Source organism: Toxotes jaculatrix, chromosome 19 (assembly GCF_017976425.1).
Source record: "Toxotes jaculatrix isolate fToxJac2 chromosome 19, fToxJac2.pri, whole genome shotgun sequence".
Lineage (NCBI taxonomy): Eukaryota > Metazoa > Chordata > Actinopteri > Toxotidae > Toxotes > Toxotes jaculatrix.
The window spans coordinates 3,506,587-3,524,845 of NC_054412.1; the positions used below are offsets into that span (position 1 = coordinate 3,506,587).

Sequence of the window (18,259 nt, forward strand, 5' to 3'; positions counted from 1 at the left end):
ACCAGTTTCCTTTTCCTCACAATAACAACAGCTGGTAACAGCTAAAGATGGCCACCGCGACCGTAGCGGGGCTTGATGCCCACAGGATGGAGGAAAAGAAGTTCGAATACTTTTCCTCCATCAACTCCATGGCAAAGAAGATAATGCAGGAGAGGGAGAAAATCAAAGCCAAGCACGGTTCGTCTTGGGAGAAAATGACGCCGCAAGAGCAGGACAGCGCCATCGACAACTGGATGATGGATCCCCATATCCGAGCCCGATACGCTATGCACAGAATTGACCGTGAAGGAGCGGTTTGTTACCCCAAACTGCTCATTCAAACCGGTCAGAAGATAGTTCATTTCGGAGAGGAGGTATGTAAACCACATCTGAACTGATATTAGGTTTGTGAGAGTGTTTAAAGGACAGATTAGCCTGTGTTGTCATTGTTGCTAACTAGCCACGTAGCCATTGAAATAGGTCGTTAAACGTCAGAGTGACTCCATGAACATAAGTGAAAATAAATTTTATCCTCTAACACAGACCGATAGTAGCCTATTGTAAAACTGTCCTACAGAATATAATGATTGTCTATTTGTAGAAAAGACTATAATAATTTGTTGAATAATGGCGTCTCCCAGAAATTCTGGTGCTCTTATTTTGTTGAATATTTACAAAATTGTGTAACATATGTATAGGCTGACCTAGACACGTTTTTCCTTTGTCTTCATTTTTTCATTATTACCTTCTCTTTCACACATTTATTAGCCAAAACATTATGACCATCCCTTCCTTATATGCTCTTGGCCCTCTGAGTGCCACACAAAACAGCTCTGACCCACCAAGACCTCTGAAGGTGCCCAGTGGTATCTGGCATCAGGACACATCAGGGCACCCTCACAAGCTTTGCCGATTCGGAGGTGCTCTGATCCAGTCGTCTTGCCGTAACAAATTGGCCCTTGTCAAAGTCCCTCAGGTTTTCACAGCTGCCCTTTTCTCCAGCATCCAACATTTTGACTACAAAAAGCACCTGTGTTCACTTACCGATCAGCACATCCCAGAACTTAACATGTAGTTATTACATTATGTGCAATATCATGGCTTGGCGTGTCATAATGTTTTGGCTCATCAGTGTATAATTATCTTATGCCCTTTTTTGTAAAGAGATACTGTGATTTTACACCCAAAACAAATGTACTTGTTTATTTATTAAAAAGAGTATGAGTTCCATTATACCATTCTTTAATGAGTGCAGTATGTATGTTGAGACTGTAGCTACAACATGTGTGTGTCTGTTCAGGATATTACCTGGCAAGATGAGCATTCTGCCCCCTTCTCATGGGAAACCAAGGTAAAGAAAACATTTAATTCACAAATTTTACACAAGAGACTTCAGACGGAATTTTATGTGCCATTGTCAAAAATATTGCTTTAACAAGTTATCAACTGAGTTTGTCTTCTTTTACTGTTCTTGAAATACATGGAATGACATAGACATAAGTGAATGTTTCTTAGTTTAAGTTAGATACTGTTATATAACTTATTTTCTACATTTCAGAGTCAGTTGGACTTCAGCTTGACACCAAGCTCTGCAGACCAGGGGATCTCTGCCTCACAGGCAGACTCAAAGTCCGCAAAGACTCCTCATTCCAGCCAGCTTGGAACCAAGGTATGATTAGCTTTTATATGGGCAGAGATGACTGTATATATAACTAAAGATGTAGCATTAAGCTTAACTTGGATTTATATACTGTATTTTAATGCATAGTTGTATGGGACTCTCCACCCACTAAGTTTAATAAAGCCAGATTAATATGTGTTTGTGCTTAATGTTCTTTTAGGAATTTCACCAGAAGGGATAGTTTTGTTAATTCCTCTTTTAATATTTAGGACAGTTACAGTGTGTTATTGTGTGATTGTGAAGGTGTCTGTCAGTGAGGGACGGAGGACAGAGGAAGAGTCATCTTTCTGGAAGATCAGCGCTGAGAGGTCCAGGCTGGAGGGGGAGAAAGCTGACTTCCAGTCCCTGACCCCCAGCCAGATCAAATCCCTTGAGAAAGGAGAGAAATCCCTCCCTTCCTATCTCCGACAAGTAAGCATTTAAGTCTACTTGTGTTGTGTGTCCCATTTCTGGTCTCTAATAGTTTCTGAGAAACAACAGATTGAAAACAACTTCCCACCTCAACACTTGTCACTTGCGGTATCACGTTGTGTATCCTGAAATAGAGTCTACCCTGAAGCTGAGATAAATGGCATCTGTGAAGCCTCCACAAGTGTCAGAGAAGCAGATGGCGAATGAAGCCAATTTGCTGTAAAAAAAATCAACAATGATGTCTAGTTTGATTCTGAATGTTCTGTTTTTCTCTTTTCTTTTCTGCTTTCCTGCACTTTTTTGTTACTGTGATTTTTCACTGCACAGCCTCCTCCACCACCTACATTACTTGAAATGCCAATACAAGAGCCCTAAATGGAGAGCCAACAACTATCCAACCTCTCTTTTTGAACCATTTCACAACATCAGCATTTGTTCTTTGTGTAACTTTTAACTTATCTTAAACGTGTATAAAATAACAATCCTTAAAAATAATAAAATATTAATTGTATCATTGACAGTAAAAAAACGCCCACAGTAAATTAGTCATTTTTCTGCAGGAGACCCCTGTCACCCCCAAAGAGCCTGAGTCAGCAGAGTCCCACGCTCCAGCTCCTACCAGGTCTACAAAGCAGAGAGCACCCAAGCCTCCTGCTCCCCAGCCCCCTGTCCCTACTGCTGTTAGTGCAACACCGGCATCCATCTCCATCTCCCCAAACCCTGCCCCACCTGTCAGCGTGTCGTCGACAGTGGCAGGATGGGAGCGATCCCAGAGCACTCTGCCGTCGGTCAGCAACACCCTGGATGAAGTGTTCTCCTCCAGCCTGATGTCGAAGCCCTCCAATGTCTCCACCAGCGTGGAGAAGGAGAAAGAGGAAGAAGGGCCATCCAGCATTGACACCAGCCCCACCTTTTCTCAGGTGAGTTCTCAGACAGAGGTTTTAAGCTGAAATGAGCACAGTACAACATTTGCTTTGTAGACAACCAACCCTTTCAATTTGTGTTCAGTTCAGCTTTCACATGAGCCCAAACCAAATGTGCAAACACACCAGAATTCATTTGATTAGATCCCATAATGTAATAAATAATATTGAGTCATCAAATGAATCCATTATCAATCTTTCATATCACATGAAGTATAAGAGTAAAAGAAATCTGAGCCAGTCATAGTGCACTATACAATATCTACAGCCTCTGTGTTTAACACAAGTCTCTCTGTCTCTCTTATTTCCTCTCTTCAGTTCAACACAAGCAGCAGTATCCTGAAGACTGGATTTGACTTCCTAGACAACTGGTAAACCACAGCCAAGACCAGTCACCGCTCTGAGTGAATCATCATCATCATCACTCTAAGAAGGACCACACTGCCATGACGACAGACATCCACATCTAGATTTAAGAAAACACCAGTCTTTAAAATGACCACATTATGTTCTTGTAATCATCTTCAGTGGCTTGTTAAGACATTATCTCACTGCCTGTGTGCTGGTATTTTTCCCCCAGTAGAAGAGCTCCCTCTCCTCTCTGACAAGGGTTGAATCTTCTTAGATGTCTTGCCAAACACCCCCTGCCCACTAAATGTAGAGCACGCAGGGAATTAACCTCATAGAAGGTACACACTGTTCCACACTGTGCATTCACACTGCAATCAACTTGAGTGTATTAATTGCTATCTGGACTTTATTCCGATATGAGACATTTGAAGTGACACGTATAAATGGGGTCTATGCTGCTGACTTGCTTTTCCATTCTTAAATTTTGCCTTTCATAATGGTACAGTGTTTTGTTAACATTTCTTGCTAGCCAGCCACAATAATAAGAAAATAAAAATCAGGAAACTCTAAATCACATTACAAACAAAGTTAACCACCAATCCCAGCTATGTCTGCAGCTATGTCTGCAATTGTTCCCCAAGGATAGCCGTGTCATCTTTGTTACTCTGCAGCCTAAATAAAGGTTAGAGTAGAAATGGAAAGGCTTAAATAGTTTAAACCACTAACCAGTTTTACACTTGCTATTAATAGCTATGGTACATGAAAACACATTCTAACTGTCGGGGGAATAAAATAATGTGGAAGTCTGGTGGCTTTTATTGGCTAATACCAGCTCAGCTGTGTCGACATTTTTTCATATGCACAGAACTTTAACCACTGCACGCACTGGCCTCAGATCCCTTGTAACTCTGGTAACCGGTTCATCATGTTGCTTGCTGTGTGAATGCTCAGTAATGGTGTGACTTTGCTGCCTTCTCTTAGTCTCTTGTAACTTTTAGATCCTAACCTAGGAAGCAAGAACAATTTAATACCACAAGCATGTCAGATTTTCACCCGTGCAAACACTAAAACCCTCAGTCCATTTTTAAGTTTTTATTTTTTGTTATGAAGATTTTGCTCTCTGATGTACTTTTATTTATGCCTATATATTCCAGTAAAACTAAGAGTTTTAGAGTTAACGTAGTGCTCAGTGCTGCAGTCCTGACCCACACAGTGCAGTTACTACAGATAATGTTCCTGCTGGTTATGGAATGCCTGGAATATCATGGAAGCTTGAAAGAGGTTGCTTGAAAGATGGAGAACATCTTGGAATTTTACCATTACATCACTCTATGGGAATATTGCAGAATTAATGTCAAGCTTTAGCACATTCATTGAATTAGGTGGTGGTTTTCATCCTAACTGAAGTGGAAACCAGACTGTGCTCTTTGACATTAAGAGAATAGAAACAGGAGGGAAGAACAGCCGTGGAAGTGTTCAAACTTAGTCATGGAAAACCTGTGGACTGTGCGTCTGGGCTGCCGTGGGAACCTGTCACAGATGTCCTGTATGGATTTAGCTCCTTGACAACGCTTCCTCACCACCTCACCCCTCCCAACTTTCACCCTTGACCTCAAAGTAGCGCTGAGCAAAGCTAAGACGCACTCAGATGTTGTGTTTTAGGTAAACAGGCAGGCATGTAGTGATTTGTAACACTTGTGTCACAGAGTTTACATGACTAGAGTACTATTTTACTGAATTTTATATTTATCCGCTGATTGTATCTTCTGCTATACATGTATATTGTGCTCATGCATTTTGAGGTCACAGATATGAAGGAAGTAAATAAATGAAAGTCAAACCTGTTTCTTATCTTCATCTTTTCTTTTTAAGGTGTTTGGACACAGTTGGTAGTAGGTCGTGCTTTCTGCCTTCTTCCTGCTGAAGTTCACATGGGAGGGGAAAAGAGAAGTCACCACGTGAGCTTCTGTTACGACTGCAAATGCATCATCAATCAGTTGTGGATTTGATTTCATAATATGAGAAAAAATTATTGAAAAAAGCCAAACATTGTACTGGTAACCCAAACGTTTCGCTTCAGGTTGGCAGAGTTGTTTTTTCATCCATCAGGACCATTTTCCTGTTTGTTTGCAGTCTCGTTGACCTCCCTCTTGGATCCATGACGTCAGTTCCTCCAGCTGTAATTTCTACCAGATCCAAAATGCCATTTAGGAAAAGAGGAGGAAAGGATGTCCGGTGCTCAGGGGAAACTTTGTGCCGTTCTGTTAAACAACACATTGGCCAAGCTTAGAATCATCAGACTTTGTTCCACTGTCTCCCTCGGGTGCAAAGCCGCCGTTCTGCAGTATGTAATTAATTTAGTAACTAAATTAAAGCTCAGTTTTTTCTAACTGCACACCCCCAGATTTTTTTTCATACTTGTAATCTTAACCAAAGCTGACTCAGGTGACATCATTTCAGGCAAATAATCACGTTTCACACAGATCCCAATGGAGACAAAAGGCTTCACACAACTTTTAGATGCAGCAGCACTGCTTGAACAAGACCTGCAAACAGGCTTTGATGTGTAAATTTGGCAACTCCTCTCAAAGCTGCACTGCATTTCAGTGTTTTACAGTGTGGACGCAGAACTAAACATTTAACAATAATCTGGGGTTAGAATCAGGCCATAAACAGCTTATATCTACATATACTATCTATCGGTGTTGGTCTTCAAGGAACTGTATGTTTGTGTTCATCATCCCTCGTGTTGAACTGAGGCAGCTCTGTCCAGTCCAGCCGCCTCCCAGAAGCACCACCCAACACTTCCAGGCCCTGAATAGCTGCTTTGTGTTCCCTCTCCGCTACTTTTTTCAACAAATGTTTGGGTGAACGAAAAGCATTGCATGGTACCAAAATTACAACGGAACAGAAACAGGACTGTTATTGTGAAACAGTGTGTTAGCCTCTGTCTAGCAGGCTAATAAGGCAGCCACAGACATGACACTTTATTAAACTGTAAATAAAAACCATAGGCCCTCCTTACAAAGCAAAACAACTGCTCTGACAGATGCTGAGTCATTTTTGAAAAACTGTGAAAAGTCTGAGAGGTATGCAGATAGAATCTCTAGGAAATTTAGCAGAGCCATTCAGATGCTTTTGTACATGTGTTTAATTTCATATGTACAAAAACGTGCTCAACAGTTACGGTGTAAATTTGAGAGTGCATTCAAATGTAATGTGCATACATTAAATAAGTACTCTCGATGAATCAATTAGTTTAAGAAATCAGAGAAAATGGTGAAAAAGTTCAGATTGTAATTTGCTAAAGCCCAGGGTGACCTCTTAAAATCAAATTGCTTTTATTGTTCAATGAATAATCCAAAATAAATCATACTCAATTAATCAACTAATTACTTCAGCTCTAGTTTCATTTGAATGCACCACCTTTGCTTGATTATTTTCAGTGTAAAGTCCTGGCATGAAAATCAACAAGAACTGCCAAAGTCAACATAAGGAATACACATTTTTTCAAGGGTCACTAATTTTTTCCAGACCCTTGTTTGAACCCAAACTGGAGTCTGGAAAAGGTTTTGGAAACCATTGTGTCCTGGAACAGCTGTGTATGTGCAGCCATCCTGCAGACTTAAAACACATCTGTACCTCTTTGCTGAGAGCAGTCCCAGTCGCTGCCGGAGCTCCTCCCAGTCTCCAGATCCCTGAGCCCTGCCTCAGTCGCTTCCCCTGGAAACTCTGCTGAATTCTTGTGGCATTTTAACTGGCATACCTCCTGTTACAGACACACACATACACAAACACAGGCTTAGGCATTTACACATAGGGTCTTTCTCTTGTTTTTTTATGTCATTTCCCTGGAACACATTCACAAAACCCTATTTCTCTTACTACTGATTTATATGATTATACAGGTCAAGCAGACATGATATTTGGCCAAATTAATAAAAAAGGCCTTGTGTGTGTATTTATATATATTGGATTTATAAGCACTAAAACACACTCCTGCTTTATTCAATACACTTGTGGGTTTTGTTGCTACAGCCTTACTTGGTCTGGTATGACCTGTGGCTTAAAGTGGCTGAAGTTACCAAACTTTAGACAGATACCAGCTGTGCACCTGGCAGGACTGTGTTAGTCTGCTTTGACTTTCTGACTCTTCGCTTCCTCTGCTACTGTTACTCTGTGTTTCAGTATTTAATATTACGCTGTCGCTTATGACCACAGTGGCTGTTTTTCAGCAAAAGTTGTCATCTCGACTTCAGTAAACATGTAGTCCTTAAAGTGCCATAGGTCAAATCATAACAGCTCCTGAGCTCACATATCAACAGACGCTGTAACAGAACAAGAGAGCAAATTCTATCTGCTGATAAAGACCATTAAATACACCTGAAAGCTCTGAAAACACAGTAAGTAGATCTTGAGTTAGGATTGTTTTGAAAAACTACACATCATTGTTGTGAGCATTAAAATGATTACAATATGCTTTGCTGACATTATAACTCACTCTAGTTTACACTGCTGCTTAAAAGAGGAGATTGACCACAAAACTTAAATCAAGGCTGCATTTCTTTGTTCCTGAACAGTGTGAACAGTGTGGAGATACATGGTGATGGTAGCCCCTTGTGTAAATCTGCAGTGTTCACACAAAGAGAAAAAGAAATGGGAGGTGGGAGCAGAAACAAAGAGCTTTCCTGTTGTTTGGCAAGAAAGGAGAGACGTCTTCAACAAGGCACAGAGAAGAGAGAGACAGCAAGCAGACAACAGGGATGTCATTTTGATTTTTGTTGTTTCAGACCCAGTGTTTACACTTCTCCTAGTTTCTGTTTTTCTAAAAGGGGAGTGTACACCAGCTCCCGTTCACATTTGTAATGGGAGATTCCTGCTGCTTTCCTGCTGCTGTTCCTGCTTTGCTGCATTCTGGATTGCATCTCTGAGGGAAGCACGAGGGTCAGGAGGGAAAGAAAAGTGAAAGAGAGAGAAGAGAAGAGAGAAACAGAGAGTGGAGAGAGAGCGAGAGCCAGAGGTGCAGAGGGAGTTTTTGCTGCTGAGGGAAAAGCAGAGTTATTAGGGAGCAGAAAATGGGACCGGCTGCCACCTCGCTCGCTCTCCTGTGTTTATGTTCTCTGGGTGTGTGTGTTCCTACAGGGACGGCCGACGCTGCACCAACACAGGTCAGGACTGTACGTGCACAGTATGTGTGTTCTTTCTCTTTTCTGTTACTAAAACATGGATTCAATTAATTTAAAACTGCTTTTTTTATTGGGGAAGTTCCTGCTGAAGTTTCTGCTGAATCTTGCATTTTCTTGACCATAGTTCACATCATGTATTTTTGCTTGTATTTGCAATACTCTAGTGGTTTGCACTATACATGTGTGTAGGAGGGGCTCTGATTAGGGGCTTTGATTAGTTCTAATGAAGCTGGGTTTGGTTACATGATACAAACACTGATATCACTGTATATGTGTGTGTGTGTGTGTGTGTGTGTTTCAGGCTTCTCTGCCAGAGGTGAAGAAGGCAAGAGGAGATGTTCCTGATATTCTTCCAGAGCCTGAACCAGAGCCAACCAGCCCAGTGTCAGACTTTGAAAACTCATACAACTACGTCTGTACGTCATTATGTACACACACACAAATCATGTTTAAAGCCTTGCAGAGCCAAACACTCTATGGTTTTGTCATAATAGGCAAATATCTGTATAACATATCAGCCATCAGATAAATGTTATAGCCAGAAGCTTTATCTCTATCTTTATCTCTACTTTAAATTAGCACAGTAATATTTCATTTATTACTTAAACACATCTCATGTTCTCTTTCCTGACTTTATTTCATTTCCTCCTCTCTTATGCTCGACTGTATTCTACTGCATTCTGTCACACAGTATCCAGACTAGCCGGTATGGACCAGGCGATCCACAAGCTGAATGTTGGTCACTACACACTGGATGTGAAAGTCAGTCAGCTGATGGACCGTCTGTCCAGGATGGATGGTAAGATGCTCACTTTCTCCCATGAATCTACTGATGACACCCACGTTTCTTTCTTGGTGGACTGTTTCCATTTTTCAAGCTGTAAGTTGCACATTTTCATCGGTCAGATTTTCAATTGGACAAATTAAGAATCATTGTGGCGCCCCCTAGAGCCATAAAATGAAAATGCAGCTGTGGGACGAATCAAATTTTCCAAACTGTGTTTTGTAGTTGTGATTAGCATCGTCACAGATATTGTACAGGATTAATAAGAGACGAATGAAATAAGATTAATGGAAATGAATCAGTGAATGAAAATGAAAGGAAGTAAATGTAAGTAACTATATTTGCATCTTCATTATTATCATTAATTCCCTGTTAATATCCTCTGTCGATGCAATCAAGTTGAGACGGGAGTTTTATTTGTCCTTACAGAGCTTCAACTTGATGAAGACTCATAAGAATGACGCCCTGTAATAACATTTATGTCTCCTTGTCTCTGTTGTTCCCTGTCACTAACATGGCAGCAAAAGTTGGGGAGCTTGAGGACAGCATCCGGGAGGTCTATCAGCACAGCAAGGACAACCGCAAGGAAATCGGAAGACTGGAAGGTATAACTGGGCTATTTTCAGGCAGGTGTTACAGTTTTAGACAAGATAACTGAAATGTCCGTGGCCGAAAACATAGAAGAGTCCCTGAGATTGGAGGCATTAGGGATGGTGAAGAGTGGTACTCAGCATGTGTTTGTCTGAGCAAGTCCAATTTTTGTAAAGAGCAAGCAAAATGCTGTTTTAAAATCTACACCATCAGTGACACTTATAGGTCTTATCACTTAAATTTTAATAATTTACCACACTGACTGAATGACATGTGAGTTATCAGTCATTTCTCCACTTTGTATTTGATTTAAATGCGGTTGCAAATGCTGTGTTTCAGACCAGATAAGATCTTTACAAGGAAATCACTTCACCACTGCTTATTGTCTGTGAGACCTGTGAGTTAAACCATGTACAGACAATAACAGGGTGAGCGGCAAACAAGGCACATGATGCAACATGCAAGAGCTTAAGTATCAGTGCTCAGTTTTATGCAAATACCCAGGATGGTTGTACTGTGGTATAAGAGCCAAACACATTCAGGCAAAATCTGGGTCTCACTGTATGTTTGTATCAAACAAGTGTGTTTCTATTACAAGACTCATCTCTGATGAATGAAGGAAAACATTAAAGATCGTTCTTTTCTTCAATGTAATACTTTAAATTACAGAAGAAATGGTGGCTGAGAATTTGCTTTTTTACTGACAGGAGTTAGCAGAGACCAAAACAGAAGTAGAAAGAGGGTGGATATGTGACTTAGATTCATCAGGGGAACATAAACACGTCTCCAAATAACAGATAAGAGCGCGCATGCGCCATTACGTAACGTAAGGAGTTCCGATACTATTTGAAATTTTTATCAATTTTAAACCATTTTTTATGCCGCGGGGTTTGGACTCTGGTTGTTTTGCCAATTATTTTTAACAAGGACAAAACATTTTAGTCATCTGCTGCTCGGATTTTAAGTCATAAACTTGCTGGTCCCTAGCGTATTCGCTGCTAGCATAGCCCGTCGTGTTTTTAGCGCGTGGGCTAACTAGCTAACGGAGACCGCGGATTTGGCGGTTTTAATCTACTTTAACAACAACCGGAACCTGTTGGACCCGCGGCACTGCACAGCTAATCCATTCCCCCGTCTTCTTCCGACCACTCACCTCTCCATCCGGAGGGGACAGGTGCTTCCACTTAATCCTAACAGTCGCCGAGCTAAAGGGACGGATCTCCACTCTCGCTGGAGCTGTATTCCACACTCCAGCGCAAGAGCCGTGGTCCATGGTCATTAGGAACAACCGGAAGTCCCACCCCCCGCTCCCAGCCTACCTCTTCTTCTCAATCAATACCCGGCCATAGAGTCTCCATCTCCGTCCCAACTCCCACCTGTTGCAGGGTGCTCAGCCTCCACACCTGGCTCTCCTCTGTCTGTAATTCCCACAGTTTGAGCTTCAGGAGGCATCTCTTCGGAGAAGACAGACTGCACTTCAACAAATCTGTGTGTGCACAGGGGGTGTGGGGGGGTTGTGTGAAGCACTTTGTGCTATAGACTACAATGTAATTGTATGAAAAGAGCTATACAAATGAAGTCTGTTTGATTGACAGCTCTGTGTCTGCTGTCTTCTTTGATTCTTCCACTGGAGGCCGACAGAGTCAAAAATATTCTAATTCTGAACGTGATGAAGCATATTTATTGTTTTTCTCTGCTCCTCAGGCTGCCAGAAGGGACGCAGGATGGGATACAAATGTTATCTGGTGTATAACAGCCTTGAGGATTACGCTGGAGCGTCCAGAAAGTGTCTGGAACGTGGCGGTCGGATGGCGATGCCCCGGGACCGCAAGGAGCAGGAGGCCCTTGCCGACTATGTCAAGTCCTTCTTCCACCCGGGGAACTGGCCCGTCTGGCTGGGCATCAATGACCTACGGTCTGAGGGCATGTACCTTTTTGATGATGGGACGCGGGTCTCGTACTTCCAGTGGCGCAAGCACTTTCTGTCCAGCCAGCCTGATGGCGGGAGGCGGGAGAACTGTGTGGCCATGTCATCAGATGATGGGGACTGGTGGGACCACTACTGTGATCGGACCATGAACTATCTCTGCGAGTTTGATGACAGGGTGGCACTTTAAAATGAACACTTTTCAAGGTAGCCATACTCTCCCACCACCTTACTACTAACTTAACCTTTGACCTCCACCTGTTGATCATTATAAATTGACAGTTCAATATATTTTAAAATAACTTATTTCCCGTTAAAAGACATGTTAAACGTACCTGGATTGGTTGCTTTAATTCTCCATCGGAAATCTAGTTGTTTTAATAGAAACAGCCTGTGTAATTTCATTGTGATACACAATTTGTGTAGCATTGTCAGTCATGAAAGTATTTTACAGTGATTTAGGTTTTTAAGGTGAAACACCTCTCAAATGCGCACAAATATATGTATTTCTATTTAACTTCTGAAAGTACAGAATGAGACTTTATCAGATCATGTTATAATATAAATATTATATTATTCATGCAGCTGCAGTGATATGAATGTAAGCCAGTCAGAACTCTGCTGTGATTTCACACATGGAATTCTAAATATTTGTTCAAAGTTTCCAAAAAAGGGAAAACATGAAAAGCTGGAGGTACTTTCTTCAGAATCAGCACATACTGAACCTCTTGAAGATATAAATCAGTGAGTGTTTGGGTTTCACTGGAATTAGGCAATGCTTCTCTCTTACTTAAGATCTCTGAAGATGTTCTAACAAAATCTGGCGCAGGGTGCAACTGAGCTGTTGAACTGCTGGTTCTCCAACATCCTTGGCAAGAACAGACCAGCAGTTTTAGAGCTGTAGTCTCATTTCTCATTCTCCTTTCACCCTCCAAGAATGACACATTTCTGTATGTAAATGTGTGCTGAGTCCAACCATATATAAAACGAGAAAGTTGTACTGTACATAAAAGTCTAAGTGTAAATGTTTTTAATAAATCTTTTCTAAAGGTTTACTAAACCTGATCTAATAATAAGTAAACAAGATTTCAATTCTGACGACACCCAGCCCACTCATCAGAAATCCAGACTTATCCTGGGTGATTTTTAACATCAAACCGGTCAAAGTTCATGATTATTTTATTTTAAATGTGAAAAGGTCAGATATGTAGCACAGCAGTGATTGTACTTTTTTTCTGCTGTAAAAATTTCAAAGCGCAGTCGACAAAAGTTTGATCGAAAAAGAAGAAATTAGAAATAGATGATACAGCAGCAAAGACTTTTCTTCCTATCGTCTCTACTCTGATCAGGCACTTGGAAGAAAATGAGTTCAGTAAAGCAGACAATGTTAACTTCATGTAGCATGATTTCTGGGTAATGTAGTTATTTGTACCTTTCAAAATTAAAAATGAACCTCTCCCTTTCATTTGACGCCAAAATCGAAAGCAGTTGAATTATGAGCTGAAAGTAAAATAACATTCATGTAATATAAAATTACATTTAGACCGAGCTACACTCTAATCAGGAAGTACTACTGATTTTAAAAGGCTGCCATCACAACACTGACACAACAAGGAAGATCAGTGGTCTTTGCCGTACAGTTTTTCATCAGCCACACCTCTTCATGATGCCATGAGAGCAAGATGTGACGTCATTAAAGTGAGTCAAAGAGCTGCTCTTCCTCTGTGGTGTCAGTGTTGTGTTAAATCACCCCCAGGCTCCGCGTCCCCACGTGTGCACGTATCTTTCACAGCTTATGGTCCATGCGCTGATGTTTCTGTGCGGAGCTGGCAGAGCGGTCTGCAGAGACCACGGCCTGCAGGATGTCCCCCACAGTCGGCCTGTCCAGAGGGTTTTTACACGGGTGAGAAAGAAGCACCTTCCCTGCTTCATCCAGCAAAAAGTCACCTCCCATCTGAAAAAAGAAAAACACGTTACAGATGCACTAATCATTTTTTATCTTAACATTGAATCGGATTCTGCAAATCTGCAATATAAAGTACATATATATATATATATATAAAATAGCAAAAATACAGATCTGGATACTTCAGTGTGTTGGATTTGATTATAAATGCATTATCTAGTTGCGACTGCCTAAGACCATCTGAACCATCAGCTGATTTTTGCTCCTACACAGGTAAAAGCCAGCCATGCATTTAAGCACATATTTTCTCAATGTCAAACTTTTTTCTGTCTTGTCCATTTGTACCTGGTAGATGTCTTCCAGCAGGTGAGGAGGGAAGTCAGGTAAGTCTCTGTCTATAGCTCCGTACTCTGAGTACCGCAACAGGCAGCCAAACTTCATCACCTTGGCGTAGGACGAGCCGAGGCCAAAGCTCCTGTAGACCTGTGGCAGGAAGGACATCCACCGTAATTTGAATAAATCAAAAACACACGTTTGAGAGAAAACATCCGCTTGGGATTCAGAAATATGAAAAATATGTGCTGGATAATCCAATCAGGGTCCTCTCACACACACACACTCATCATGATCGATGATTGCCTCTGTGGAAAATCTTCTCTGTCTCCATATTTGGTTGATTGCCCTTGTTTCCATCTCACATCTGCTAACATCTGGTGACTGCCTTTTCCGAATAAAAAGTCTGGAGGCTCAGCTTACTGGGCTTTTATGACACATCATCCAACAGCTGCTAAATCCTCTGCTTCCCTCAGCTGTGGCTTTATTTTGTGTCCGTGCTGAGTCAGACATTTTGTTTCCATAGAGTACAGCTGCCTCTTTCATTTTCATGCACCTGCCCACCAGCACTGAATACAGATATATTAACAATATTATTTTAATTTTCCTATTTTATTTAAAGAATTCCCTTAATTTCCTCATCATGTTATTCAAATTTAACAGGTTTTAAGAAGTTGATTAGCGTGAAAAAGACCCATCCCGACCTTTCTCTGTGGATCCAGCAGCATGTCGAAGGTACATCCAGTCTGCTGCAGCCACAGCTGAGCCCCCTCCAAACTGCCGTACGCAACTACCAGGACCCGCAGTGACCGAGCCTCGCGGAGAGCCTGCAGAGAAACAAAATGAAAAAAGATGAAATATAACCACTAATTACAAGCCACCCTAAGAATACTTCAGGATCTGTTAGACCTACTTTTCCACATTTTTGTTTAAATGCCTGGAACTTATTTATATAAAAGTAAATGGGCAGTGGCTGAAAGGCTGAGTGAACGCAAGTCACTCTGGAAAAAATGTTGGAACCCTTTGTAGCCAGAGCGGAGAAAAAAAAGTTTACGACTCAAAATCTATAATAACTTTTGAAGTAGTGGGTCCCCAGATAGCTGAAACGACAACAATTGGTAGCAGGATATATCGCTGTATGTATTTTAATTTTAACATTGCAAGAGAAAAAGCTTTTGAGATGAGAACTAACTGATGAATTTGGTAAATGTATGCTATCTCAGGTAATGTTGTTCAGGGTTGGGGAGTATTAACTTTCCCTAATACAATAAGGAGCCGCTGATGTTATCCTAAACTCTGACAGCATCCAGGACTGGCTCCCGCTCTGTGGGGTAATACTACACAGTGGACGTGCTGGTTGTGTAGAGGCTGTTCCTGACCTGAAATCCCATGAAAAAATGTCTCCCATGTGGAAAAATCTAAAACCACTGCTGTATTCAGTCGTTCAGATTTATCTTATGACCCCATGTAACCTCTGACCTTATGCTATAAACTGCTTTTGTTAATCCACACAGGCTGCAGTTTTGCAGAGCAATGCGATGACGCAGTAACAGACTGACTGACTTCTCCTAAAAATAAAATAAATAATCACAGCTCGATCAAAGGTAAACTGACCTGACTGGCCTCCAGCTCGGCCACGTGGTCTCGTCATGGCAGTCATCCAAAATGTCTGATGAGAACCAGCAGCAGCTTCTGACCCTGACCCAGATACTCACCCAGAGTCACACTCCTTAAACACACAACACAACAACAGCCTGAGAAACAACAGGGACACGAGAAAACCTGATTTAAAGAAATACGTGCGTCTGATACAACAAAAACACAACAAACACCACCTAAGACCAGCAGTGTGTGAACTCACTTTCCACTCCGTCCATGAGTAAATGGAGTGTCAGGGCTCAGACTGTCTGCAGCCTTTACTCCTGCGAGTTGTCCATCTGTTGTCTGTAGACCTCTGTCCACGCTCTCCAGGAAGGAGTCCCACTCACACTGCGCACACACACACACACACACACACACACACACACACACACACACACACACACACACACACACACACACACACACACACAAAATGCTTTCTTTATCGATTAAACTTTAATCAATTGTTTAGGAAATATAATGTAAGTGTGGACTTGGACCTTTACTGTATGTAGTGTTAAATGTTGCCAGAACAGCAGGCAGGGGTAAACGTGTCTATAAAATAAATAAAATAAATGCAAATTCAAAAAATAATTTGAAGATTTAAAAATGCAAATTTGAAAATAAATCACACATACAAACCTCCAGCTGCAGAAGCTCCTCCACCTGCTCTCTCACTGCTTCATGGCTGGAAAAACAAAAATATTGTGCAATAAAGGGGCATCGACAGGGGCATCGACTGCAGAATATGTTGGATCAACTGCATGTTCAATGATAGGTTATCTATTTATTGTACTTGCTAACATCATTATTATTATTGTTGTTGTTGTTAAATACCCATACTTACTGATAGTGCTTCTGCCAAATGGCCTCTGCCTCATTCTTCGTCTTCACTCCGATGCTGCTCAACAATAACAAAACACAAAATTACTTAATAACATAAAAATATGTGAATATTGTGATTAAAACAGCTGATTGGCTTAGTTACACTTAATCCAAAGACAGAGTCAAATGCTTCTGTGTTTCTGCAGGTGTTGAGAGCCCACCTACCTTTTATAGAAGTCTGTGCCAGCTGTTATCAGGCCAAATAAAGTGGTGATCTTATATGGGACTAAGTTCTCCAGGGAGGCTGTGTGAGAACAAAGGGCTTTATTATTGGCTGAGCTCATTTGCGCAATGCCATTATGTTGGCAATGAGCATGACAGGGATTACATTACACCACTTTATTGCCAGCGGGCCTTTTAATCCAGTGACTTGATCACAATGATCTGCTTCAACAAGGCACAAAAAGGTTCTTCTGTAGCCAGGTTGTGAAATATTCAAAAGGAGATCTGTGAACTACATGCAAATGACATGGTAACCGCGATAAACATGGTTCACGTTTAAACCCAGCCTGATGAAATGGGTGAACAGAGAAAAAGCAGATGCAGGTGCAAGTTAGTAGAGTGTCACTCACTTTTTTTATACTGGATCTGACGTTTAATCCTACATAGTACAAATGCAACCCCAGACTCTATTCTAATTTCTGCTATTTTGGTACTTGTTTGGTTACTGGGAACAAGATGTACATTATACAACGAAATTAAATTGATTCCTTGATTCCATTGATTCTGAATTAATCTAATGTCTTATTCAGTTCGGCATTAATACAATCTGTTCAGGAGCATGATTTGACGTAAAATGTCCCATCTTCTTCCATCTAAACAAGCAATTAAATCCGTAACGAACAGCAAAGCAATGCTGCACCTGAGCAATATCAAAGCTGAGAGTTCATAAGCACATGCACCTGCAGCTTGGTAATATGTTGTCATCCTAGACAATGAATTAGTCAGCCCCACACTCCATTCATGTTTTGACACTCTACTGCTTCTTTTGAACAAAATATTGATTGCAAAACAAAAATAAACATAATCTTTGGATCAATTCAATCTCCTCTTCAATTCGGCGTACATATAATCTAATAAAAGAAAAATCTTGCCTTTTATTACTGGCTCACTACAGTATTTTTCCGTGTTGCTACGCACTTTAAACCCGTAACGTACCTGCGCAAAATTAATAGCAAATCCTAAAGCTGAAATAGTAAGTGTTCATTTGTATTTTCTCTATGCCGAATTACTCATAAGACCAAAGCAAATTCACTCAACACAGAAGTCGTTTTCTAACTTGCGTCCACCTTCCTCTGCAGCAAAGCGCATTAAAACTTTGGGATTTTCAGTGAAGTCCGTCATCTTTCTTCTACATCAGTCCTACCTTCTGCATCTTGCTTGGCTTGCTGAAGAAGAACTTTGCCCAAGTTGACCAACAGACTCAGGCCACTTGTTAGTGTCTCCACTGTCGTATCTTCAGCCATGATCACCGTCTCCGGACTCAGGTCCACACACACCCGGTAGTAAATCAAGAACCATGTGAGCGAAATCCGTCTGACCACGTGACAAAGATCATGTGACAAAGTTTTCGGTTTTTCTGCAATTTGCAAGAGCGTGATTTAAGTTTGGAAGTGGTTAAAGAAGTTTTCTTTAGACTTTATTTTAAATAAAAAAAAAAG

The 18,259-nt window shown here is 41.2% G+C and overlaps 3 protein-coding genes and 1 long non-coding RNA gene across 6 annotated transcripts; 2 read left to right on the plus strand and 2 right to left on the minus strand.

Moving 5' to 3' along the window:
* The first annotated feature begins 3 nt into the window (after positions 1-3).
* c19h1orf198 (chromosome 19 C1orf198 homolog) lies at positions 4-5,189 on the plus strand. Its single transcript, XM_041064223.1, has 6 exons — positions 4-353; positions 1,280-1,330; positions 1,538-1,648; positions 1,904-2,071; positions 2,632-2,991; positions 3,313-5,189. Exons 1-6 carry the CDS (start codon positions 48-50, stop codon positions 3,367-3,369), a joined length of 1,053 nt encoding a protein of 350 aa, XP_040920157.1. The 5' UTR covers positions 4-47; the 3' UTR covers positions 3,370-5,189.
* Positions 2,884-11,136, minus strand: LOC121199495. The gene is made up of 4 exons (XR_005896453.1): positions 11,060-11,136; positions 6,988-7,114; positions 5,187-5,606; positions 2,884-3,017 (listed from the first exon to the last, which is right to left on the minus strand). It is a non-coding gene; the product is annotated as an uncharacterized LOC121199495 (long non-coding RNA).
* On the plus strand, positions 8,144-12,866 carry clec11a (C-type lectin domain containing 11A). 3 transcript variants are annotated; one of them, XM_041064228.1, is made up of 5 exons: positions 8,144-8,533; positions 8,833-8,947; positions 9,223-9,330; positions 9,837-9,920; positions 11,611-12,866. In XM_041064228.1, exons 1-5 carry the CDS (start codon positions 8,459-8,461, stop codon positions 12,021-12,023), a joined length of 795 nt encoding a protein of 264 aa, XP_040920162.1. In that variant the 5' UTR covers positions 8,144-8,458; the 3' UTR covers positions 12,024-12,866. The 3 variants fall into 3 exon arrangements, with proteins under 3 accessions (XP_040920162.1, XP_040920159.1, XP_040920160.1); XM_041064225.1 differs by having other exon boundaries at positions 8,144-8,522; XM_041064226.1 differs by having other exon boundaries at positions 8,148-8,513.
* A 128-nt stretch (positions 12,867-12,994) lies between these two features.
* selenol (selenoprotein L) lies at positions 12,995-18,110 on the minus strand. The gene is made up of 9 exons (XM_041064224.1): positions 17,965-18,110; positions 16,764-16,842; positions 16,561-16,614; positions 16,356-16,401; positions 15,934-16,061; positions 15,687-15,801; positions 14,777-14,899; positions 14,085-14,222; positions 12,995-13,787 (listed from the first exon to the last, which is right to left on the minus strand). The coding sequence occupies exons 1-9, from the start codon at positions 18,062-18,064 to the stop codon at positions 13,620-13,622; spliced, it is 951 nt and encodes a 316-aa protein (XP_040920158.1). The 5' UTR covers positions 18,065-18,110; the 3' UTR covers positions 12,995-13,619.
* Between the last annotated feature and the right edge of the window lie 149 nt (positions 18,111-18,259).